This window comes from Gavia stellata, chromosome 1, assembly GCF_030936135.1.
Source record: "Gavia stellata isolate bGavSte3 chromosome 1, bGavSte3.hap2, whole genome shotgun sequence".
Lineage (NCBI taxonomy): Eukaryota > Metazoa > Chordata > Aves > Gaviiformes > Gaviidae > Gavia > Gavia stellata.
In genome coordinates, this window is record NC_082594.1 from 22,425,526 (window position 1) to 22,451,837 (window position 26,312).

Consider the following 26,312-nt stretch of genomic DNA (forward strand, 5'->3'; position numbering starts at 1 on the left):
TGTACTACATCTCCCAGCGTGCTGCAGCACCCGTAGGGCATGTCGGGACGGGTGGGGCTCTGGCGGAGGTCGTAGCCCGCCGCCTTCCACGTGGTGCGCTGCCCGCCGCGCCCGGGGCCAGGGAGGTGCCCGCGGTTTGCGACGTTTCTTTGCGGCAGTGCGGCCAGGCGCGGCCGCCGTATTCCACCCGGGAGACCGGCTGTTGTGCCGCTAGCTGGCGGGGCGGGGAGGGAGCAGCCGGAGGACGGGGCTCGGGAGGGAAGGGAGCAGCCCCGCCGCCCGCCCGCTCGCCCCTGGATGGTCCGCGGGGCGGCTCGGGGGTCTCCTCCTCCTCCTTCTCCTGCTGCTGCCGCCCGGTCGCAGCGAGGCGGGGCGCGGCGGGGCGCGCGGCTGTCGGGGGCGGCTCGGGGCGGCGCGGCGGGCGCTGAAGATGGACTATGACTTCAAGGTGAAGCTGACCGGGGAGCGCGAGCGGGTGGAGGACCTCTTCGAGTACGAGGGCTGCAAGGTGGGCAGGGGCACCTACGGGCACGTCTACAAAGCCAAGCGGAAGGACGGGTGAGTGCGGAGCGGGGCTCCCCGGCCCCCGCCGCGGGCTCTGCGCGCCCCCGCGGTCCCCGGCCCGTCCCCGCCCTCCTCCCCCCGGCCCCTCCTGGCCCGCCGCCCCCGCTGCCTGCCCCGGCCGCCCCCTGCCCCGCGGGCCTCGGTGGCCCCCGGCCCCCCGCGTTAATGCCGCCCTTTCTCCGGCCCTGCCTTACCTTCTCTCTCGGGGCCGCGGCTTCTGCTGCCGCCCGGTTAAGCCCCGCGTTTTGCCGTCCGGACTGTGCTCGGGTCCCCGTAGGTCGCTCCCAGCACGTTTTAATCTGAGCGTTCCCGTCCCCTCGGCGTAATGCTGGGGTCCTGTTTCGGTAGGGGAAGGTTTTGGACAAAAAATGGTGTAGTCGAGGAAAACGCTTAACTTGACGGATTTGCATTCTGAATAAATGCGTAGCCACTTACAGCGTGCACCCTGACCATCAGCTTCGTAGAACAGGGTTTGATTCTTCTTTTTTATAATGCTTTTCTGTCTGATTTACTACTTGTAGTCACCATTTTGAGTATTCTTGCTGGCTGCTTCAGGAACTGAAGTCTGCTGGTCCTTTCGGGGCTTTAGAATGCCTTAAAAGATCTTTTACGTGTGACCAGTTCTCGGTACAGACCTGAGTAAACGAATTTCTTTGCGTAAATGTTTTAAAGAAAGATCTAGCAAACTGTCATTTAGGTTTCCCTCGTCCATGACATGGCATCACTTGCTGAACAGCAGAACAATAGGAAGTAGAGAGCAGAAGAAGCAGGAGGGGCTCGGGTTGTTCTCGTAACAGGTCCTAAATTTTAAATTACATCCACTCTTTCTCTTGCAGACTCCTCAAGTGGTGCTCTGTATGTTGTCGTTCAAATAACCTGTATTTTTGAAGTCGGGGTGTTATTTTTACAATTGATAAATAAAAAACTTTTAAAGCAGGCTGTGGTCAGTTATGGCTGAAACATGATCTGGTTCTGTTTACATAAGCGCTTTAATTCTAGAAATGCTTTAGCCATTACCTGCAGAATGGTTGTAATGGGACTGGTCGCACCTTATCTTGTCTGTGTCTTAAACATGCTGATATTAATTGCAGCACAGTTACTTCCGTGTGAATTTGGTTTGCTGGGATGAGTCAGCTAACTACTACTACTGAAAATTTACGTTTGGATCCTTCAGATTGTTCATAGGAGAAATTCTTATCTTGCCTGAATTCTTTTCTTTTTTCTGGGAGGGGCTGGGGAGTAAACTGTGTGAGTGTGATAAGCTATTGCCTGTAGTCTCCTTACGTGTAGGTCCCAACTTTGCTAGTACAGCTAGCCCTGGTTTCAGTGCCGATAAGGAGACCTGTAATATGAAAAATAGATTGAGGTACTGAAAGATACCGACTACATTTCTAATGTTCGTGTCAGGCTCTTCACAGCTGTTCAGCATGTTGGACTGCAGCAGTGTGTAGGGAATTCAGCATGTGAAGCGTATATTCAAACATTTTTGGTGAAATCATCAGTCTGCTTAATGGTGTTTGGGAGAGTGTGTTTAGAGCTGCTGCTGGTAGTGTCATTTTGACAAATTTCAGAAAAACAGACTTGTGTGCTTTAAAAATGGATAGTTACTCAAAGGTGGCTTTAAAGTAGTTTCCTCTTGGTTCTTAAATGTGTATGATTTTAAATACTCTCTTCTTGGTGAGGGGGGAAATCAAGGTATGGTATTTGATTACAGTTGGCAAAAAAAAAAAAGGGCGAGCGTGGTATATGGTCTCTGGTTTTCTTTATCTTATTGTTCATTTAGTGCCTCCTTTCCCTTCCCTTTCCCTAGTACTTCCCACTTCCCTTCCAGATTTCTGAAAGCTTTCTCTTTTAAATACGCTGTGTAATTGCCCTTGGACAATCACTAAAATACTTAAAATAGAAACATCCATAGATGCTTTTGTAGCTTATAGTGTATACTTGTACATATGTGATCTTAGGTTATGTGGGTGGAATTAGAATTGAAGTTAAAGGTTCCATTTACATCCCTTTATCCAAAGGAATCAACTAAATTACAAAAGCAAATGTGTAATAACATTTTGTTTTCCTGAAGCTATGGTAATGTATGGATGGATGTTATATCTTGCAGTGGGGAGTGTGTGAAACAGAGTTCAATGTTTGTATACTGTTATATGTAAATACTGAAAAAATTTCTTACAGTATTTCAATATTCCCCAAATGGTAGATACTGATGTATGAATAACCTGCTTTTTGAGTTGTTTGTAGTATTTATATAGCTCGAGCTTTCTTTACATATGAAGTTGTTAATTATCTTTTAGTTGATTTTTATAATTTTTTCCCTTAAACTTCTAAGGTTAAAGCAAACTTTGTTACGTTATTCTAATTCTTATTTTAACTAGCACAAATCTTTTCAGTCTATTAATATACGTCATGATTTTTAGAGTACTTTGAAGAATGGGCCACAGGACTGCAAATCTTTTGTTAAGAAAAAGCTACTCCAGTATTTTTAAATGATGTAATTTTCTACATACAGATGTCTAATGAATAGAAGAAATACAGAAAAGAACTAAACTTTAATAATTCAGTTTGTGCAAATGTATGTTCTAAAGGCCTCGGTGATAAAAATCCAGTTTAAGAGTAGTAGGAGCTAGTGTCTTTAGTATGACTGCAGTCTTCACCTCTTTTTTTATTTGATTGCTTTTAAAGCTGCCTCTGAGGTGCAGTATGGCAATTCAAAACTAGATAGCAGCTGCCTGTCCTAATTGTAGAAGTTAATTGTATGTCGTTAAAACTACAAGGGAATGTTTTGGAGGACAGTCTTACAGGAATCTTGATGGAGTGAGAATCCTTCCAGTGAGTGAAAGAGATGTTCTGTAGTATGTGCTTTAGTGATCCACTGAGGCTGTAACCCGGATTTCATGCCCCGCTCCAACAAAAAAAGCGAGTCCAGCCCTGCGGTGCCCTTTGCCGCGAGGTGAGTCTTGGGGTCTCTACTGGTCTGTCTTAGAGGATTGCCAGGTACAGCTCCACTGAGGTTTTCTTACATATTTGCTGCCAAACTTGACCCGGCTGAATAACAATGTCAAGCATCGCAGCTGAGCTCTACCTGGTGCATTGCCCGCAGCAAAATTGCATTCTGTCCTCAAGTTTTTATTTGAATCCCTCTTATTTTTAAGTTTGTCATGTCTGTGGTTGAAAAGAATCTTCCTGGCTTTTCACTGAATGGTGCTCTCTTTTGTTTTTCCATCAAAGCAGTACCTGTAGTGGACTTTAAAGCCTGCTTAGAACAAACTCTATGTGAATTGATGGGGTTTAATTTTATAGCAGAAACGTGTACAAGAAGGCAATTGACTCTAATGGCAGACACTGGGAAGGGAATGTAGGCATGGCATGTTGAACATCAGTCTTCAGATAAAGAAACTGTCGCTTGTCTCTAGTGGTGCTAGGATAGTTTACTTTTTTTGTCCAGAAAATGTCAGTTATTTCCTGCGTAAAAGCTGCTCTGCGTGCCATTTGGGTGCTCCCTCAGGAACGTTGCTCAACCCAGATATTAAACCTACCTATTTGACTTATGCCAGACTTGGAAAATATGCCAGCAGTTTTTAGTTTGTTGGACTAAATTACAGATTTGATTTTTTTTTTTTAATTTTTAGTTTTTAATTGACCAGATCAGACTCCTTCAGTGCTCACTAGGAACCGAGTGCCAGGTACGGGCCGACTGAGGTGGCAGGACACTTAAGGGCTGCTTGTGCAAGCCTGGCCGCTGGAGCTGCTGGGCTGGGCTTTCTGTGCTGGTCATGTGCTAATGCCTAAGTGGTACCCAGTTTCAATGGGATTGACCTTGCACTGTTTTCTTTTGTTCACTCTCCTCTCCCTTCTGTTTTTATGATAGAGCTACAATCAGAAATCTGAGAAAGAAGCCTATTCTGTGGAGCAAGGCTGCCTGTTTCAGTGGCAATTTGGAGTGTTGCCAAATACTATTTTTTCCTGTTTATCAGATGTGGTTTGGATAAGCATAAGAAACTATTGAATGTCACTGTTAGGCAGTATCTAACTTTTTAATTGCAATAGCAAAAAATGATATAATTCAAGATCTTGAACTATGGTAACATCCCCCGGTGCTTTATTGGAAGCTGTTCTCTATCTCTCGGAAAGAGACTTATGTGGTAAGGCTCTGTCGATGGGGAACCAACAGTAAGCAAGCAAGCTAGCGCTCTCCTAGTCACTCTCCGAAACTGCAAGAGGTGATGTAGGTCCCAACACAAGTGCAGTTGGAGAGTTTTTTAATTTCAGCTATTACAGTTCTGTGTTGGAAGTATTGCTGTAGATGGCGGGACAGATTCTTTTGTTTGGACATACTGACACATTGTAATTGAAACAATGAAACTACATTTATGTGCTGGACTTTGCCTTGCACCCTTCAAACAATCAAATCTATATCCACTTTTTTCCTTGAGGGTCTGTATGAGTTGTATAAGAAACAGAATGGTGGAAAACTAGTGGGTGTCTAGTAAACTACTGGTTTGCTTCATCTCTAATATGGTATGTCATAGTCTCTACTTACTGGTAAAAGGATAGTGCAAGAATGATGATGATTCTTTCTCAAAAACTTTTGTATAAAGAGAAACTGAGAGATTGGGAGTATTTCCTTTGGGGAAAAAAGAGAAGGCAGAATGTGTTTAAGTTAGATAAAATAGTGAATGGTTTGGGTAATGTGTAAGATGCTGGTGCTATTCTTGTTTCATAGTATTTGAAGAGGGGGACTTGGAATTTTTTTGGCGAACAATAAGGAAATATTTTAATGCAATGTAGATAAACTGCATAACCTGTTTTCAAAGGAAAAAGGTAAGTCAGGAGCTTAGTGTCTGTTCTGTAGTGTTGTCACTTCTGACTAACTCTTGTAACAAGTTGAATGCTCTTCAGCTCTACAAGTTAGGCTGCTCTGTTAGAGATCAGGCCAAGCTCTGCAGTGCATGCAGAAGAGCCCACCTTTGTTTAGTTTAGGAATTTGGGTTTTTTTTTTAAACATTTGGCCCTTCATAAGGTTGATAGCAGATTAGTTCCAGTTTGTGTTTATGGGTGAGTATTGATTGAGTTACTTCAGATCGTAGATCACTTATTTTGTCAATGTTTATATCAAACTGATTTTTAGTGAGTGGTATATTGAGTTTAGGAGTGCCACAAATAGACGTAATTAGTCCAGTGGGAAATTTTACTTGGCAAGAAGTGAAACAACAGATCTGGATTTACAGCTTCTTGTTTAGCTCTGTATTGAGCCTTTGCAGGAGTTGTATCATGAAGTTCATGCTGTTAGTTTTCACTATAAACTTGCCAACAGCCCTTGTCTTCCTTCAGTTTAATAGACTTTGAGGGGGGTGGGTTTTGGCTGAATGTTCATGTGTGTTGATTTTAACTCTTTTGAACCAAAGCAGTTGGTGCAGATTACAGGCAGGCGGTGAGAGCTGTAGTCTCGGCATGGAAGCATTTGGCTTGTGACTCCTGTCAACAGTAGCGTGGAATTTTTAAATGCTACAGACTTTATTTATGTATGTAATATGTGGTAATATCTTCTTAAAATATATGCCCTGAGTCTCTTTTGGATCCATTACCATAGTAGTTATAAAGTTCCTAATTAAACTATATCTACATAATGAGGTATGCATGATGTATTCCATGAAGTCTTGTGCTCTTTAATTTTTCTGGTAAACCACTCATATAACTGTCTTCCCATCTGCTTCCTTCCTTTCTCACCTGGTTAGGTGGTTCCAAGCCTTAATAGGTTTTCTTAAGGTTATGCAGTTGAGCGAGTCCTTCTGTGGCCCTTGGACTTTATTTGGTGTGATCTTTTGTTATCTTATCACAGATGTGTTGATTTATTTTCATAGCCAACCACAAAAGTGGAGCTGGCGTAGCCATGAGTTAGTGTTTCATTCCTACCTGAAGTCTTTGACAAGTGCAGAGAGGAGCCTATGAGAATAGTGTTGCAAAACACCAAAGGTCTGGATCTGCTTTTATTCTGGATTTATAAATTAGAATTATATATGTAAATAATGGGAGCATGTACTGCTGCACTTTATTTCTCATGATTTTCGTTGAGGGTGCTGGTTATAGAGAAGGTGCACGTCATAAGAGAATGCTGCTCTTGGTCAAATGATGGTGAGGTAGAATGTTCACTCCAGCTCTTGGGTATTCTTTGATTCTTCTGTTATAAAATCTTTTAGAAGTTTTTTTTTAAAAACCTAACCACAAAACAATGGAGATGTCCTTTATTACCATTGGAATCTCAAGAGCTGTAATTTGCAGACTGCTGTAGCAGAAACTGTGAAAGATCTCTCATTTCTTAAGAATCTATTCTTTTTAGTTATGCTGAAATTTGCAAACTACAGTGGAAACATCACGAAGATACAATAGCTCAGATTTGTATACGGTGAGGTTGTACTCCAACAGTATGCAACAACAGCCAACATGGTGATAATGCACTTCACAAGACCTCCATATTACAGCCCAGATGTGCCCTTTTTGGCATTAAAAGGTGATTGTTGTGCCATGGTGAATATAAAAATGGTTATAAAAATCTGGCTCTTTATTGAACTTACTGACTTACAAGCCATTCATTGGTGTACTTGAAGTAGCGATAGAAGTAGATCACTCTGAATAGCCAGTTAATACTGAGGTGCTTCCATCTTCCACCAAAATAATTTTCCATAGACAAGTAGCAGGACAATGAGAAGCTGGACATTATTGCAAATGTCTGGGTAGCAGCATCTTCTAAACAAGACTTTCCCCCTGCCCCGGCTTTCTTGAACAGGAGTCTTTCTACTATGGATCCTTATCATTGTGGAGTTGTGATTATGTGGGATGGAGACTGCGGTGCTGTAGTTACGTGAACCGAGCACGTGAGGCAGTGCATAGGCTGCTGGCGTGGACTTCCCACCTCTGCTGTGGTTAATATTGTTAGGTGCAGCTCTAGTTCCAGAAGGGTACAGTCATCTTGCATCATCTTTTATTTGGATTTAAGCATAAAATTAGTTTAGTGGGAACTGAAAAGGAGGATAATGAGTGTTGGTTCTAACAATTGGCAACCAGTATGGTTTTTTTTAGCAGAAATACTGGAGTGCTGAGCTCCAGCCCCAAAAGGAGACACCCTATGCTGATTACAGGATCTCCTTTGTCCTGTGCTGACAAAATGAGCGCTGTCTTCGGTCTTTACCATTTGCCTAGTGTGCTGTTTTTCCGTCTTAGAATAAAACGTTTGCCTTGTCTGTATTTTTACCATACAGTCTGTCTTTTAAGCTTGGCTCTGGTTCTTAATTCCGGAGGATAATCCTTTAATTTCAAAGTGTGATGTTAATCTGAATTTTCCTACAAGAGTCTGTAATATGAATGATAGGTGGACTTCTCTAGCTTCCTTTCATGGCTGCCTTGGAAGCAGCAGAAGTGGGATAGTTATTTGTCGCAGTGGCGCTCATATAGAATATGCTGATTAGGGGTGGGTGAAGGGAGGGACATAAATAACTGCATGGTCTGGTAGTGTGTTCTGTTTGGAGAGTGTAAAAAATTATTAAAATTTTTAAAAGAAAAGTGCCATTGGTTACAGACAGACAATTGAAGTTTCCCAAATAGTCCTTTTCCCTCTAGACTCCTACACACATAAGAAAACTGCCTATTTCCAGTGTCAAGCTTAATACCATCCTAGTTTTTGCACACATCAAGCTAATCTGTAACTGAATATGAAAAGCATAAAATGCAAATGTCTGATAAACATGAAAGACTGCAGAATGTCAAGGCTGAAAGTAAACTGTAGGGGGGAGTGGTACTTGTGTTTGTTTTAATTTAATTGTCCCCTCTTCTATGTGCTGAAAATGGGCTCTTACGCACGTACTTTTCAGTCAGGAAGAGGTTTTTTGACAGACTGCTGCAATATGCTGGGATCTGTTGTGTTGCATTTTTCAGTCACCTTGGAGAGTGATTCCTGTGGGGTTTTGTAACCTGTTTACGTTCGCAAACTTCTGAAAAATTCAGAGGGAACTTCAGGGTAGAAAAGACTGCTCCATTTCCTTGCCCACCCATGTGAAGGCTGCATACAGTCTTCAACGGTGCCTGGAACAGTGGGCTTGGGGGTGGTGTTATGCACTAGAAGTAAGTGATGGAGGTGAAAGACAAACATGAGATACCCCTGGGTATCAAGACGACTAGTGGCATGCTAGAAACAATGTACTGCACTGTCTGCTACTGGGACAGCGGTGCGGAGTATGTGCAGTTGTTGAGTGCACTGAAAAAGTGGTGGATGCTATGGGCTGTACATTGTTAAGGAAGAGGAGATGAACCTGGAGCTAAACTGTTCTTCATGGGAAGGTGAGAGAAGAGGTGGAAGTAGCTGGGAGGCTCTGCAGGGTTCAGCAGCTCAGAGTTAGGGCATGGTACCTGCATGGGAAAGCACCGTTTGTACAGCTAGACTAGGTGTGGTCTATGACAGTGGATTCTTTGTGTTAACAGTTTGGAGACAGGGAGAAAAAACATGGAGTTGGCAACTTTCCTGGGGCTGAAATCAGTGATCAGCGTAGAGTAGCATAGGGTTTCTGTCTCAGGGAACAAGTAGGGAGGGAGAGGTCTGTCAGGAAACTGGGTCCTGGAGGTCGCCTGGACCAGGAGGACAGATCTTGCAGCTCTTGTTTCCAGCACTGAATTTTAAGAATCCTGATGGAAATTATGGAAAAACCCTAGACCTGGCCTGGAAGGAGCCCTTTACATCTGAGAGCAGGAATAATATAGTAGCATTAAAGGATGAATCTAATTTGGTAATTTTGTGCATTTGAAGAAAAGTTCTTGAAGAACAACAGTTGAGGTAGATAAGCAAGTGGTAAGTACACACAGTGCAGGTAATTTGCAGTGCAGTAGCAGTTCTTTAGTGAACAGGTTGAAAGCAGATCTTGAGAAAGCGTTTCCTCATATCTGATAAAGGTTTTTTTTTTTTTTAAAAAAAAGAGTGATGGCGGTGGTGTCTCTCTTGCTTTTAAGGGTGAGTGTGATGAGGCTCTAACACCTTTCATGCTTCTGCAGAACCTTTGCTGGCCAGTGCAGGTTCTAAAAGAGCAACCTGTAAAGGATGAATATCTGGATGTATTCCTTAACCTTTTTGCTGACTTTAAACAATACTGTTTGTGGGTTTTGCATGTGATAACTGTTCTGTGGAAAATACAGCTTTCAAATTTTTCTGCAAAAACATCAGCAGTGCCTTAACCATAAGGAAAAAAAAGACTATGAGCCAGCAGTGTGCCCAGGTGGCCAAGAAGGCCAATGGCATCCTGGCCTGTATCAGAAATGGTGTGGCCAGCAGGAGTAGGGAGGTGATCGTGCCCCTGTACTCGGCGCTGGTGAGGCCACACCTCGAATCCTGTGTTCAGTTTTGGGCCCCTCACTACAAGAAGGACATTGAGGTGCTGGAGCGTGTCCAGAGAAGGGCGACGAAGCTGGTGAGGGGTCTGGAGCACAAGACTTATGAGGAGCAGCTGAGGGAACTGGGGTTGTTCAGCCTGGAGAAGAGGAGGCTGAGGGAAGACCTCATCGCTCTCTACAACTACCTGAAAGGAGGTTGCAGAGAGGTGGGTGTTGGTCTCTTCTCCCAAGTGATGAGTGACAGGACAAGAGGAAATGGCCTCAAGTTGCACCAGGGGAGGCTCAGGTTGGATATTAGGAAAAAGTTCTTTACTGACAGAGTAGTGAAACATTGGAACAGGCTTCCCAGGGAGATGGTGGAGTCACCCTCCCTGGAGGTATTGAAGGAGCGTGTAGATATGGCATTGTGGGATGTGGCTTGATGGGCATGGTGCTGTGTGGTGTGGGTGGGTTGTTTTGGTGTGGATTGTGGTGTGTTTTGTGGGTGGTTTGGTTTTTTTTGTTTGGTTTTTTTTATGGTTGGAGTTGATGATCTGACAGGTCTTTTCCAACCTTAGTGATTCTGTGATACTATTAATTTTACAGCTACACATACTGATGACCTCTGTATTTCTGAAACTGTTAAAACCCAAAGAATTCTGTGGCCTTATAAAGCCTTTGTGTAAAGGGATCTGAGGTACTAGCTGCTTTTGAGATACTGGAAAATTGAAGATAGACTTGCATCCTTGCTGTTTTAAATTCACACAGGCTGTGCTAGTTCTGGTTGCAGCTTTTTGTAGCTCACACAGTAGTTGTGTGAGTAATGGCATTTATGAAACCTGATTTTTTAAAAAATTTTTTTTCCCTCACCAAGGCTCTTTGCTTTATTGTGGAAATATCCACTGTGTAAATGCAAATTCAGACTGGAAGTATACTTGCAGGTAAGGCTCTCTTCTAGGATGAGGTAAATAACGTGTTGTGCAGAACTTATAATCTGCATGTCTTCTGCTAGTCTGCTGCTATGAAGAATCTGAGCTGATAAAATCTAAGATGATTTGAGGTAAAAATGTTGTGCTTTCTGGGCATGTGCTGGGAGAAGAGGAACTGCCAGATCATAAACGTTTGAAGTATGACAAAAGGGCCCATGCTAAAGCCATGTCAAATCTCATTCAAAATTCTCATTTTGAAACTGAGGAAGCCTATGAAGACTATGTTTAATCAATGTATAATTGGCTCTCTCTTTTATGCTTGTTTTAAAGTATTAACAAAGTCAGCCAGCAGTTTGTTTTGTAATATTATGAAATACTCAGAATTGCAGATTCTGACTTTACGTAGATGATGGTAATCCGTTCATCCTCCTCGGTTAATTTAAGTCTTGGAAACGCTCTTTAAGGTTCAATACAGACAAAATTTATCTAAGTTTGTTCAAGTAAGGTAATGTATCTTGATGCTCCTGCCTCAGCTTCTTAACTTTGCTGCTAATAAAAGGCTTGCTTTCTTTCTGGTATCCTTCCACTGTAAAGCAGTCTTGAGTTTAGAGTAGAGAAGCCCGTCATGCGTGAATGGATGGGAATAAAGTTTCAGTTTCAGGCTTCGTCCCGCCAATGCTCTAACTTTCATGCTCCTCTTCACCCCACTGCCCCCATCTTTTCTTTGCAAGCTTGGCAAGTAATGCTGCATGTTAGTGCTATGTGCAGGCTGATAACCATTCAGGAGGGTTTTGTGTTCTGGCTGGCTAGCCTGCTGTTCTCTCTTGTCTCCTCCAAGGCTCAACAAATGGTTTCTGAGACCTTGTCAAGCCCCCATAATAGCACATTTGGGATTACAGCATAGCTTTATTCATAGCTACAATTTTTTGTTTGGTGCAAGGCCACTTGTGAACTAGTTGTTAACTTTTGTGTATTGCAGGCTTCCCATTTGAGAAATAGCTATTTGAATAAAAATATTGAATTTTGTACAGAAGCATATGAAGTCCTTAGCTTATATAGGAAAGGTACTGGATAGACAATTTAATATTCTGCCTTTTTGTGGAGAATTCTGCTGATGTTGCCCTATTGCATGTGTTCTGCATATCCTAGTGAAAGACTGACTTAAGCATATGAAGATTAGGATGCCAAAGAGTCCTTGTGAAATTATATACAACATTTAGGCAAAAAGATAGGGCTGTTGAGAGAACAGTTTCTGTTCAACTGCGTCTTAACTACCTTGAGTGTTAAGTGGTAGCACGGCAAAACATACTGTGCAGTCAGTTTAGAATTTGCAGCAAAAGAACTATAAGCCAGGATCAAAGCTGCAGATATTTTCTTTAAAGGACAAAATGTTTGCGAGAACATAGTGATTCTCTCAACTACAGATGATAGCCTAAACATCCAAAATTAAAATTAGTCTTCAAAAAATGCACATGTTTTGCGAACAGGGAAGAATACAAGTAAAGGTCACTGAAACAATCTGTCTGTTTTTCTGGGAAAGCTCTGTGCTGTGTGCTTGTAACACCTTGCATACAAGATGTTGACATTTGAATAAAGGACACTTGAGAGTTGCACTAAAAAAAAATGACTTAATTTATTACTGTCTGTGTGGATAATATGTGCAGCTGAGAACTTGGAATACAAAAGGATGGGAAATGCAGCAAACCTCTGATTCCACTTTGTTTCTGGCCAAGGTGTGTTTTCTGGGAGAGGCATAGCCTTACCCCGTGAGGGGGAGCCCTAGCTGCAGGTGTACTTACAGTTTGCATTCAGACACTGGATAATACCACAAGGAAGCCTTGGTAAGTCAGGTTTCATCAACTCTGTTGTTCTCACGGGACTACTGTGCAGGGTATGGAGCATAACAAAAGCGACTGGAGCAAGGTCTACCTGGATGGACTTGAAGACAGCAAGGCAGCAAATTTGTCCCTGAGTGCAATTTGAATCTTACCTAACTTTTGTACTTGAATTGCTTGGTGTGCAAACTCTCCCTTTTCTTTTTGGGTGAACGTCAATCCTGTTTAAGTGGGGTTGAACAAAACAACGCCTCATGAGTAAATGTGCTAACAGTGCCGTTCACTGTTATGTTAATTCAATTTTATAAAAGCTCAACTGGAAGCTTAGATGACTCTGCCAGATGAGTGTCAGATACTGAAAGACTCAAAAAAGAGTAGCTATTGCAACACTGAAAGCTCTATGGGTAGAATTCCAGCCATATGTAGGGGGTAAAAATAGCGTTAGGACTGCATTTCCATCTGCCTGACTAGTTTGCCTATGCTTTGTGAGACCAGATAGGCTACAAAGCAGAAAATACAGCAATGAATGGCTTGTTAGCCTCATTTCATTTAGGTGGATGCTCTGTCAGGGAGGGGTGCCAAGACAAAACTTCGGGACAGTGAGTAGCTACTTACTGCAGCAGCTAGTTAGGGCACCCACAATGGGAGGATCGACTTGGGGCTTGGCCTGCAGTAGGATGAAAGAGCAGATTCAAACTGTTACTACAGAGGGCTGGCTGTGACAAACATGGTTTGGTCTTTGCTCCTGGAGGGATGCTGAATCTATAAAAGGTTAAGAAATCTGCTTGAAGTATCACTTCAGTTAAAAAAAAAAAAAAGTGGTGGTGATGGGTGGAGGCTTCTTAAAGCTAAAAGAGGGCCAAGGAGGTGAAATGTTGCAAGCTGCTTGGGATCCATTGTTGAAGCTTTACTGGGCTCTCAGTGAGTATGTATCACTCAAAGACACACTGTAAGGCCATCAATGAAAAAAATCTGACATGGCCAAACCGTAGAATAAAGGAAGCCCTTGGGAGTGAGAATATGTTCTTTGAAAAATTAAGCCTTCTGTGAATGATGAATCTAGAGAAGAAGGTAAGTGATGGTAGGCTAAGTGTAGAAATGTAGTGTGACAGCCCCCCTTGGTGACCTCCCCCCCGATATGAGCCCTCAAAAACACACACAGGCTCTCCCCCACCCCTCCCCAACCTTGAGAAACTACTTCATAAGGGAATGAAATTAATCTTCCTTTTGCCCCCTTCTTTTCCTGTGCATCAGTAGCACAATGCTATCTGTAGGACTAGGGGACCATTGAACTATAGAAGGAGTGTTTAGAGAAGATGAAATGACAGCAGGAGAAAAGCTTCAGTTTTGTCTGTGCATTATGAAAGAACTTAAAGAACTGGAGGTGAAGGAATGCATAGGGGGATCTGTCTCAAATTGCAGTGTTTGGGGAAGGGTCTGTTTGAACAAACTCAAGTAAAGGGCAGTCAGTTGTCAAGATGAGATGTGTTCACACATCTGAAGGAGTTGAAGAATGAAATAAGCAAATTACTAACCTAAAAGTATAATCCAGTGCTTTAAATTGTCCCAGTCATAGAAGACTGGAAAGGGGCAGTGGTGAGATCAGTTTTTAAAAGGAGTTATTGGAAGAGTGGAAACTACTAACTAGTAAGCTGGACCAAGAGCAGACAAAAGCCTTATGAAACACATTCAACATCTCCTAAGTCTATTAAAATCCTTTGATAGTTGATGTAATCTATGTAGATTTCCAAAAGGCATTCTGTGAAGTCCCCTACCAAAGAATTAAGCTGAACATAAAGATGGTCCTTCTCTGAATAGAGAAGCTAGTTGAAGATGCAAATTAATGGTGAGAGGTCATTAGTGGTATCTCGGGAGAATCTGTGCTGCTCAAAAGTTTTGTCTGGAAATCACTTGACATAAGTAGTTGGGAAACAGCTTTGCTGGTGAGATAGTTACTTGGGGTAGTGAAGGCAAGGACTGACTGTGAAGGCTTGGCCCTCAACATCACAAAGTCTTTCTCCAATAATATATCATACTCATTGATGCGTGAAGGGATGCATATGGGAAAGTGGTCCTTTCTTAACTCACACAACAGTAGCATCTGAATTTATTACAACTTAAGAAAACGATTTTGGAGTTTATAATGACAGTTTTGTGAAAGTGCCAGCTCAGTGCGAGTAATTGCTAAAAAGCAGAGACTTTCACAGGACTTACTAGCAATGGAGCGGAGCACAAAGCACAGTGTCATTGTTGCTGTAAATGCTATTTTCAGTATTGTAGGCGCTTCTTATCCCTTCATCCCAGGCAGGGTATAATAGACCTAAGGAGGGCCAACAAGGATACTCAGAAATATGGAGCAGTGTCTGTATGAAAACCTCACTCATTCCCATAGATGAGAACTGTTTTGCATCTGTGAGAATGAGGGACAGGGAGAGTCTCTAAAATCCTGAGTGTCATGACAAAGATAGGAAACAGTTGTTCAGTGACTGGATAAAAGACAAATCCATTAAGGGCTATTAAATAAGAAAATATCTGTGAACCTGGAGCTCCTACAGTAGTATATTTGTGACTGCTAGGCAAATTTGTGACTTAAAGCTTCTCATCATAAGAGGTTTTGTTTAAAAGTAGCAAATGTGTTGTTTCCTCCATATAAATAAAATAATTTCACACATTTAACTACTGAAGAAAAATGCACCACAAATAGAAGTTACCCAATGAAATTATGGTTTTCTGAAGTTTAGACCAGTGCTTTAGCCCTGTTTGTTTGCTTTTCAGAACAAAGCACAGCTTTGAAATGCTGTGCTGTCTTTATGCAACTGCGAGTTCCTGAAGTGGTACAAATAATTGACGTGACTTAAGAGCAATCTGAGAGAAGGGAAGTGCAAATGAGATACAGCAATCTTTTCCTTTAGAGAGAATTTGCCTAGGTACCTCTTGTATGGCTTTATGTACAAGTACTGATAAGACTGCCATGTCCTTCAATAAAGGACATCCTGGCTTGTACCAGAAATAGTGTGGCCAGCAGGAGCAGGGAAGTGATCATGCCTCTGTACTTGGCGCTGGTGAGGCCGCATCTCGAATCCTGTGTTCAGTTTTGGGCCCCTCACTACAAGAAGGACATTGAGGTGCTGGAGCGTGTCCAGAGAAGGGCGACGAAGCTGGTGAGGGGTCTGGAGCACAAGACTTATGAGGAGCAGCTGAGGGAACTGGGGTTGTTCAGCCTGGAGAAGAGGAGGCTGAGGGGAGACCTTATCGCTCTCTACAACTACCTGAAAGGGGGTTGCAGAGAGGTGGGTGTTGGTCTCTTCTCCCAAGTGACGAGTGACAGGACAAGAGGAAATGGCCTCAAGTTGCACCAGGGGAGGTTTAGGGTGGATACTAGGAAAACCTCCTTCACTGAAGGGATTGTCAGACACTGGAACAGGCTTCCCAGGGAGGTGGTGGAGTCACCATCCCTGGAGGTATTTAAAAGACATGTGGATGTGGAGCTTAGGGACATGGTTTAGTGGTGGACTTGGCCGTGTTAGGTTTACGGTTGGACTTGATGATCTTAAAGGTCTTTTCCAACCTAAACGATTCCATGATTCTAAAGCAGCATGGAGCTTTGAGTCCAGAGTGGGGTATTGCTGCCCATTAACTAGTCTCCTCATAGGAAGAATCTTCATAATTGTGTGGTTTTAAAACTTAGTTTTTAGGCAGGCTGTCAAATTACAATTTTGTGGGAGAAAGGAGGAAAAGATGCTTAATCAAATCCCAGGGATTCTTGCTTCTGTGAAACTTTTGTGCTGGAGTTAATTGCAGGGCTAGGTGAGGGCATTGGTTTGTTTTTAAATATTTATTTATTTATAAGTTATGGCCAACCATACTCCCTGTGGTTTCACCACCACCAGAAAGCAGGGACTGAAGTGAGTGGTATCTTGCTTTTCCTCCTCCATCTCTCTCCTCTACCCATTCCTTCATTGTCTTCTGCACTTACCACATACTTTGGTGCTGGTTTTGACACTCGTCATACCCCACTGTAGACTAACCGAGTTCATTAACCCAGGAAAAAAGAAGTGGATAACTTTTTGCCAAATGTAGGAGGTGAATCATGTCATGGAAGAGTGTGGCAGGGATCGGACCTGGTATGAAAGGAGGGATTTTCTGGCTAGGAGCTGCAAGGCAGAGATGTCAAGAAAAGGCTTTTCTTTTGACAGCAGCAAATTCTTAGATCAGAAGAACCACATGTACAGTGCATCATTGCATTTACTTGGTTACTTTGAACTTCTTGCCAAACTACATGTTGTGGTGAAAGGTGTTAATTTAAAAAAAATCAAAGAACGAAAGGAATAAAGAGAATCAGTAATTGCCATTCACCACATAGTATCAGCTGTCTCAGAAGCCCTGGTGTTTATTGGCTTGCTGTTGATGATTTTTCCTCCAGCTGTGGAAATGACCTTTTCTTTACCCATGAAAAGGTCTGATTACTGAAGGATTTGTTTTGAAGTAGAAAATATTTTCAGCATAAGCCTTACTATCTGATAAGAATAATGATGCTGTTCTGGCATAGCAATCTTGCCATGTCCTGTAAGTATTTTGGGGATGGAAGAAGAATAAATGCCTGAGTTAGATGCTTAATAAATTCAGTTCTGTTAGAGCATCTTCCCCTGCAATACCTTCTTTGTCTTAGCATTTGGGTGAGTAATATGCCTTTTTATTTTCACATGACATCTTGTAAATTTAGATCTGAGTCCATTAAACGTGCTTCAGTCAAACTGTGTTCCTTGTGCTGTTCTCTTCTTTTCTGAAGTTTTTTTTGGTCTTTTTTCTTAAAGCACACAGTATCTAAAAATTGCATACTGAAGTGTTAGCAAGACTTAGTCACAATGAAGCATTACTGTTCTTTTGGGATAAAATGTATGTTTCCGAGGAGGGGGGCTAATAGCAAAAGGAAAGAACACAAACTCCTCTTTTCCTGGCTCTGAATGTGCTGTTTTACCTATTTGCATTTTTGTGCATCTTGTCCATATCTTTAAAAGGAAAAAAAACCTAACCGTGCAAATTTGTTAAAATGTTACCTTAGAGATAAGTCTTCAAATTTTCTGTTCTGCTAGGTTGTTTAGTATCTACATTTAAATGTGATTTTTCTATTAGTCCTTCTCTAAGTTAAATTTTAATTCAGGTAGAAATTATTGACAAACTTGAAGATAATTGCTGCCTAGCATTAAGACAGTAATATATTTTTGTTACGTCTCTGGAAGCAAAAGAGAAAAAGAAGAAAACAGCAGGGTAAATAAATGAAATATGAAGTTTCTGTTAGCTTCTCTGAGTTATGCAATTTATTTAAGTTTAATGATATGACTATTCAAACACTTCCTAAGGCTCGCCTAAACTTACTATGATTATACAGCGCATTGATTGAAACTTGGATTGGCGTAGCTGTAAGCTACAACATGCCTCTATAAAATTAAGGCCTGTATTTATTAATAGGAGTGATTACTCTGGATCTTTATGAAAGGTCCCTCTAGCTGTCTTTTTGACAGTTAACTCTAGCAGATCTTTAGGAAGTAAAGTAAGACGGGCAAGCATGTAGCAGTGCTTTCCTACTGACACGTTTCTTCATCTGGTATCCAGAATTGCTGTCTTAAGGTGAAATTAAAATTTGCAGTCCTGGATTTCTGCTGTGTTGTTCACCTGTAGTTGTTCTTGCATTGTTTAAATGCAAAGGAAAAGGAACCTGAGAAGATAAAAGATGTGATGCATTATTTTTGCCTTACACTAATTTTATTCTACTTTAGTCTGTCGTATTCTCTCTATGAAACCAGGCAAGATTTAGCTGGTGTTCCTGATAATAGTTATATACCAATATAATTTGAGAGTCCCTGCACATCGGCAAGACCTAGGGATATGAAGATGTGTTCCTGGAAATGTACCTGTTGGTGGCTCCTCAGGGATTGTGCTGCTGTCGTGTGGGTCTAGACCAGCACTGAGTCCCGAGGTGGTCGGTGATGTTGGCAGGGCTGCTCCTTCTTCCTGGCCACTGCCTCCGGTCATTTGGAAATCTGTGTGATAATGCAGCTCTGCTCCTGGTTGTGCATGGAGGTCTGGTATGGCAGGGGTGCCATACTGTTTGCAGGCAGCCGATCCAGCTCTAGCTGATTCTAGACAGTTGTTCACTACATATTTTGTAAAACATGCTTCCGTGCATTTTTTGATGCATATTTTTCTTGCATATCTCATGTTTGAAGTTAGAGAAGAAGGAGACAACACTGCAGGAATATGGAAACAGTCTGAAATTCCTCCTTTGGGAGTGAGCACTATTACAGAAGCGTGTGAAACTGTAAAGCAGGTACTGATGCCAGCAGCCGTGTTAGAACGGGTGCAAGGCACTGCTTGTGGTGGCAACCACAAATATCTAAGAAGTCACACTACTTTATGAACTGTATTTATCTTTGTTTGCAGATTAAGTAGTACCAACTGCTTTTTATTCTTTTTACTTGTTCCTGGAAAGTCTTCATGGGAAATTTTGTAGAGAAGAGAAGAATAGTTGTGAACTACTCTTTCAAGCTGAAATCCTCAGGAAAGTACCTCGGACTCCCAGCTTTTCTGACTGGGTTGCATTATTCATGATCCTTTCTCATTTTTTAATAGATAAGAGACTTTCATGACAGAATCCGGGTTTTTATCTGATTTTTGGCAGATTTCTGTGAAAGGAACAAGCTCGAATCTATGATGGGATAAACTTTAAGCTGGATTTAAATACATTTAAATACTCTGGGCTTGAATAAATCTGGACTTTTAAAAATAGTCATGCTTAGGTTGTGTAGCAGGCAGTTTATAATAGAGAAGATAATGTTAACCTATTTTCTGTAGGTTTAATGCATGTTATAGGACTACCCCATTTTTCAAAATGTTTTTAAATTCAGTCAAATGAAAGAGGAGTAATTTGAGCTAATGTTTATTTTCTGTACTTGCTTCATCCAACTTGTTTTAGCTAATGTAACTGAAAAATGTTTTTTGTTTGCTCTCAAAACCAAATAAAAAACCTCCCACAACAAGTGGCCCTTGGGAAATTAAGTATTTTTAGAATAATCTCATTTTGTAAGTGATTTACTGATGCCCTAGGCATTATGTAAAAGTAAAGTGACCCTCAAACAGCTATAAGTGAATAACCTAATTCTAGTTTATATTGTTCCCATATTTTGAAAATGTCTACTGTTTTAGCAATGGTGAGCTTTTTTAGTGAATAGAATTATTGCTGCAGCAGGTGTAGCACTTAGCTGCAGCCTTCTGGCAAAGGTGGGTGTACTGCCTCAAGCTGATGTGGGGAGAAAGTATTAGTTAAAAGATGAACTTCATCCTGAATGTGGACAGAAACCGCTGTGCTGCTGCTATGTCTGCTCTCTGCCTCTAGACAACTCCAGTGCTCATCTGAGCATTCAGCAGGCCACTTCAACTCACTAATGTGGCAGAAAGCATACCAAACAAAAAATTGGAAATACTTTTCCACTCTCTGAATAAGCTCATCTCCATCTGAAAACGAGTGCCTGGGCTCTAGTGCAAAGGAACGGGAGGGTGTGTGTGGATGAAGATGGAGTTCTTTCAGCAGCACACCATTGACTTAAAGCAAGCTATTGTGCAAAACTTCACTGTTAGTTTTCAGTTCTTTTTATCCACGTAATTTTAAAACATTTAAATGTATGAAACCCAGCAGGTTTTGTAAAAATGGAATTACAAAAAGATAAAGTGGTTATCATTGCATTACTGTCAGCTCAGCTTTTTTTTAGAGACTGATTTATAAGATTTTGCTCTTTATGTCAAGTTTACCTGAAGGGACAGGGTCAGTGATCAGACTTACTATGTGTACTAATTAGTTTGACAAAAGTTTTAGCCAGGTGCTTATAATGCAATTTCTCAGCCTTTGTAACAAGGTGTTAGTACCAATTTTTTTCCTATAGACTTTATTTTCTGCTGATGCACATAATCTTTGCTATTTGGCTGTTGCCCTCTATCCTCACAGAACTGTTATATCTCATTCTGCACAGGTATACCTGTCCAGCTTTGTACATTTAAATGTATGCAATGATAACCAATGTTTCATACATTTTAATGTTTTACAGTTTGAAACTTTTTTCTGTCTCAGCCAGCTGGACTATGACTATAAACCTGAGTAAACTTAATACTTTGGTGTGTTCTTCAGTTATCAAGGCTGTGTATCTTGGATGTGCTTGCTGAGATTTAACCCCAGTAGGCAACTCAGTCCCACACAGCCATTCACTCCCTGCAGTGGGATGGGAGAGAGAATCGGAAGGTTACAAGTCCAAAAGCTCGTAGGTTTGTGAAAGACAGTTTAATAGGTAAAGCAAAAGCTGTGCACACAAGCAAAGCAGAATAAAGAATTCATCCACTGCTTCCCATCAACAGCCAGATGTTCAGCCATCTCCAGGAAAGCAGGGCTCCATCACACATAATGGTTATTGGGAAGACAAACACCGTAGCTTTGAATGCTCACCCTTCCTCCTCCTTCTATCCGCAGCTTCTGTTGCTGAGGATGACATTGTACAGTATGGAATATCCCTTTGGTCAGCTGTCCCACTGTATCCCCTCCCAACTTATTGTGCACCCCCAGCCTACTTGCTTGGTGGGGCAGTCTGAGGACCAGAAAAGACTTTGACACTGTGTAAGCACTGCTCAGCTATAACTGAAACATAAGTGTGTTATCAGCATGATTTTGGTCACAAGTCCAAAACATACCCCCATAGGAGCCACTATGAAGAAAACTAACTTCATCCCAGCCAAAACCAGTACAGTGCTCTAGTGTCCACTTCTAGAATACACTGAACTTGTCACGGTGTGATGGTCTTTAGGGACTTAAGTCAACTTCCTTTAGGGATGAAAGGGTTTTGTTAGGTCTCCATGGTTCTCTGTGTGTAAGCACAAAGCATGTTGGAAGTTTCTGGAATCTACATGAAAGCCACTGAAATCCAGTAGGTAGAATGAATTTATTCTTCATTTGTGTGGCATCCATACAAATCATCTGCAGGCTATACTAAGATCTGAAGGTTCAGATACCAGTATTTATAGTATTGAGGGAAAAATATAATTCTAAAGACTTGTTCTTTTTCACAAAAATGTAACCATTGGGTTTCTTTTTTATGCTGCTTACAAGCAGCAATATCTGCATTGCTTTAGTTTTACAAGGAGCCATAGAATGATTTCCTTTTTTAAGAGACGGTTGCCATTGCACACATTGCAAATACTAGAACAAACTCTAAGTATTGAATGAAGAAAGATTACTGTTCCAATAAGAGATGAAATTCTAAGTTGTGTCCTCGCACTAATCTAAATTACGTTGAAAATGAAAAGTTTTAAATCTCTCTATAGTAAATGGTCCTCAAAGTTACATATGTATGCATCCAGTATTGCCCTGTTTCTTTTCTAGCTAAGTTTTGGAACAGTTGTCAGACTTGGAAAACAGTATTAGGAATTAGCTTCTGTGCCTTGAAAATACATAATGAATGTACTAGACAGCCGTGAAACTCCTTACAGTCTCAGGTGAATCATAAACAATGTGGTTTATTTTACAGGCCCACATAGAATACTTCAGGTTGGCAGGGTTCTCTAGAAGGCACCTAGTTCAACCTTCCATTCAAAGCAGAACCAACTCTGAAATTAGCTTAGGCTGTTCAGGGTCTTACCCAGCTGAGTTTTAAATATCTCTGTGCATGGAGAACTTTGTCAAATCTCTTCTACTTTTTGACTAGCCGTATTTTTTTTCTCTTCATGCTATCTAATTGGAATTTCTCTTTTTGCCATTTGTGACTGCTGCCTCTGATGTGTTTTCTGGGCACCTCCAAGAAGAGTCTGACTCCTGTGTACCCCTCCATTAGCTAACTGAAGGCAGCAATAGGACCCCTCCTTAGCCTTCTCTGAAGGCTGAACAAACCTGCCAATCTCAGCCTCTCCGTATGTCGTGTACGTCAGACTCCTTGTGGTGCTCTGCTGGACTTGCTCACTATGTCTTTCTTGTACTGGAAAGCCTAAAACTGAATATGGAGCTCCCAGATGTAGTTTCATAGTGCTGAATATAGGGAATAATCACCTTCTTCCACTTGCTGGGTACACTCTTGCTAATACAGCCCAGGATTTGGCTGGCTGCCTTTGCCACAGGGGCACATTGCTGTGTTATGTTCAGCTTGTCCACCAGGACCCTTGCTCTGTAAAGTTGCTTTTGACCCAGTTGGCCTTGTGTCCAGCTGTGTGGGGTTATTCCAAAGTAGAGACAGGTCTTTGCACTTGTCTTTGAACTTTCTGAGGTTCTTGTCTGCCCATTTTTCCTGTCTGTTGAGGTCCATCCAAATGGCAGCTCAGTTTCTGAATGCAATCAACCGCTGTCCCCAGTTTAGTGTCATCTGTAGATTTGCTGAGGATGCCTTCCATCCCATTGTCCATTTGTTAATGAAGATGTTATATCTGCCCCAGTATCTGCCCCCGAGGGATGCACTAGTGACTGGCAGCCTGTTGGATTTGTACCATTGATTACAACCAATTAAGTCTGGCAGACCCATTGATTTTTTTCATCTGCTCTGTAGTTCAGCTGTCCAAGCTCTCTCTCTAATTTGGCTCTGAGTATACTATGAGATCATGTCACAAGCTTTGCTAGGGTCAAGGTAACATCCAGTGCTTTTCCACTGTCCACAGAGCTAGTCCTCTTGTAGAGGACAGTCAGGTTGGTAGGGCACAACTCATGCTTGGAAAATCCTTGCTAGGTGTTCCCACTCATTTCTTTTCCTTCATGTGCCTGAAAATAGCTTCCCAAGAGGGTTTGCTGCATAATGTTTTCAAGGACTGTGGTTAGGCTGATTAGCCTGTAGTATCATTGAACCTTTTATCTCTTCTTGAAGAGGGTTCTGATATTTGCCCTTTTCTAGTTGTCAGAACCTGCCATGATCACCATGACCTTTTGTAGATGATAGAGTGGCTTTGTAATGACACTTGCAGCTCAGTTAAATATCCTTGAATGCAGCCCACCTGGTCTTGTGTGTGTGTGTGCCCAGTTTCTTGAAGTCATCCCTAATCTGGTTTTTCTCTGCTTGCTTTCACCAGGAGTATGCCACTAGCATTGGGAATGTGGTAGTTGTGCGAGTGGACTGTCATGTGAAAACCAATACCAAGAGGGCACTGAGAACTTTAGCCTCTTTTCTGTCCTTTGTCACTTGGTTCTCCACCACACCCATTTTCAGGGTTTGTGGTTAATAGATATAAAATGCAAAAATATATAAACTCCTGGTATTATAAATATCTTATTCTGGCAAGACTATTTGGTGCCATAAATGTGGTGTTGGAAGAGGAAAAAGAGGTAATTCTGTTTTTCCAAGTCATCATTTGAATGGGTACCAGTCTGCCCTCGTCCTGCTGTACAGTCTAGAAAACCATATATTGTTTTAGTGTGCGTACAAGTGTTGGCTGTGTATACAGCAGTTCTTTTGGCATTTAGTATAAATGTATAAAATCTTTCAGTTTCAAAAATTGAATTTGTGTATTCATATACTTCCAAAGAACTAAATTACTACTTCTTCCTGTAGACTTCATTGAACATCATGTATGTACCAGGCTGATTTTAATTTATTTAAAAACAAAATCCAACATTGCTATGCTTGGGGGAGGAGGCAGGGGATGATGCCGCAGAGTGAAACTGCCAAGTAAGTCTCCTAAATGTTGTAAGTTACTCTTGTAGGTATTTTGCTAAGTCCTTCCTTACATCTCAAATCTACATGTGGAGTAAGTCCATGTATTTACTATGTTCAATTTCAGTAAAGCACTTAGAAGAGAGAAATCTAACTTGAATACCACAGTTTAACTCTCGTTATCTTTCTCTGCATTTGTAGTTTAAATTTAATCTTTGATGTTGAACACTATTCTAATAATTAGAAGTAAACAATAATAAAACCGGTGATTCATCTATTTCCTTTTTTGAAGTTGTGGTAGGTGATAGAGCATTTGGTATATTTTGCCTTACCTGGCTCCCTAGCACGTGTGAAAGTCCCTGTCTGTATTTTGCTGTTAATAGTGAAGATGTGCTACTGTTTGTACAGTTCAGGCGTTGGAGTTATTCAGCATTCATTGAGCTGAGTTGTTCAAAGCTAAGATGCTCTACAACACAAACTCATTTTCAGCTAGTAAAATCAAAATGCCATATTTAATGCATTCAGAGAATTCTGAGTTTGTACTGCTGAGCCTGAATCACTCCAGCAATAGTGCGACAGTTGTACTGACTCAGGATGTGTTACATTTACTACTATTGATGATAATGGAATTCTCAAGGGCAGAATGGAAAAAAACCAACGTGTTTTATTGGTGGACTTATCTTTTAATTATCAGAATTTTTGTATTCTTTAGGGAATAAGAACCATAAACAATTAACAGGTTCCTTAGTTTTCTGCAGAATAGATGCTGCATTTACAGTTCCTTGTGGTAGTTGTAAGACAGTAGAGCCTATTTCCATCAGATGTTTAACTGCAGTTAAGTTTCATATTTCCTTGGTTTTAAAGACAAAACTATTCCTAAATTGTGACCAGTTAATTTTGAATTTGAGATCTTTTAATGGTAATGTAAATTTAGAATTATGACCACTGTTTTTAAGGCTTCAGTACTTTATTCTGCTATTTTTATTACTCAATTGAATTTTAAACTGACCTAGTGATCTGAATAAAGGATATATTATAATGTTGTGCCGATACATTTCCACAAAATATATGTGAGATGAAATAACGGTAGAACTGATTTTTTTTTTAAACTGCCTTTTAGGTATTAAGCCTCCCTTTTCTCCATGTGTAGGAAATTTTCTCCCACTTGCTGAACATATTTATGCTTCGAGTATCCTTCTAAATAAAGGGTAGAAATACCAGGCATTTTAATATTAAAGCTTTGCAACATGCTCACATTCATCAGGCATCTGTTCCTACACCTTTTGATTTTTTTCCCAGATAGACTGAATGTTTCTTATAGTGCCGTTGTACTTCCAAATTCAGTAGAACTTAAAAAAGTTATTAATATTTGGAAACAGCATTATAATACTTACTAGCTTAATTCTCTGAAAGGTGGCATTTTTGGTTTTAGTTTATTCAAGCTGTAAGAACAAAACTAGATAGTTACGGTCTTTTATGGTGATATTGCAGGTATAATTGTTCTTGTCATTACAGTCCATTGGAAGTGGTGGTGTAGCTACCCATTTTTTTCAAGTTTATGCCTCTGATACTGTTGTCCTTCTGAGGAAATGACATTCTTACACAAGGTCATGTAGTTTGCATGTGGCTACAATAAACACTGCTATTTCCAGCAGCCATGTACAAAGTGAGTTTTCTTATCACTCTCACAACTGCTTGTTACTAGTGGGGAGTATTACTGCATTGAAGATGCCAGCCTACTTAAGTGCAGGAAAGTATGAATATATTGGTATGAAAATAAGTTTGCAGATTGGCCAGCTTTTCTAAGCCTGCTGGTAAGCGGAGGAACTGCTGAAGTTACTTAACATCTCATTCCCAGGCAGCAGAAAAAGTGGACAGGATTTCCCAACAGGACCTCTCTGTTAGAAGAAAGAAATTTAGTCCTACTGGGCCCTTAAAATACAAGCTGCTAAGTGGCCAAT

The 26,312-nt window shown here is 41.2% G+C and overlaps 1 protein-coding gene across 2 annotated transcripts in view; it reads left to right on the forward strand.

Annotated features, from left to right (window-relative positions):
* The first annotated feature begins 430 nt into the window (after positions 1-430).
* CDK8 (cyclin dependent kinase 8) overlaps positions 431-26,312 on the forward strand; it is an 88,696-nt gene continuing 62,814 nt past the window's right edge. For both annotated transcript variants that reach the window (XM_059836348.1, XM_059836354.1), the window contains exon 1: positions 431-558. In XM_059836348.1, the coding sequence (XP_059692331.1) occupies positions 431-558 (128 nt within the window). The remainder of the gene's footprint in view (positions 559-26,312) is intronic.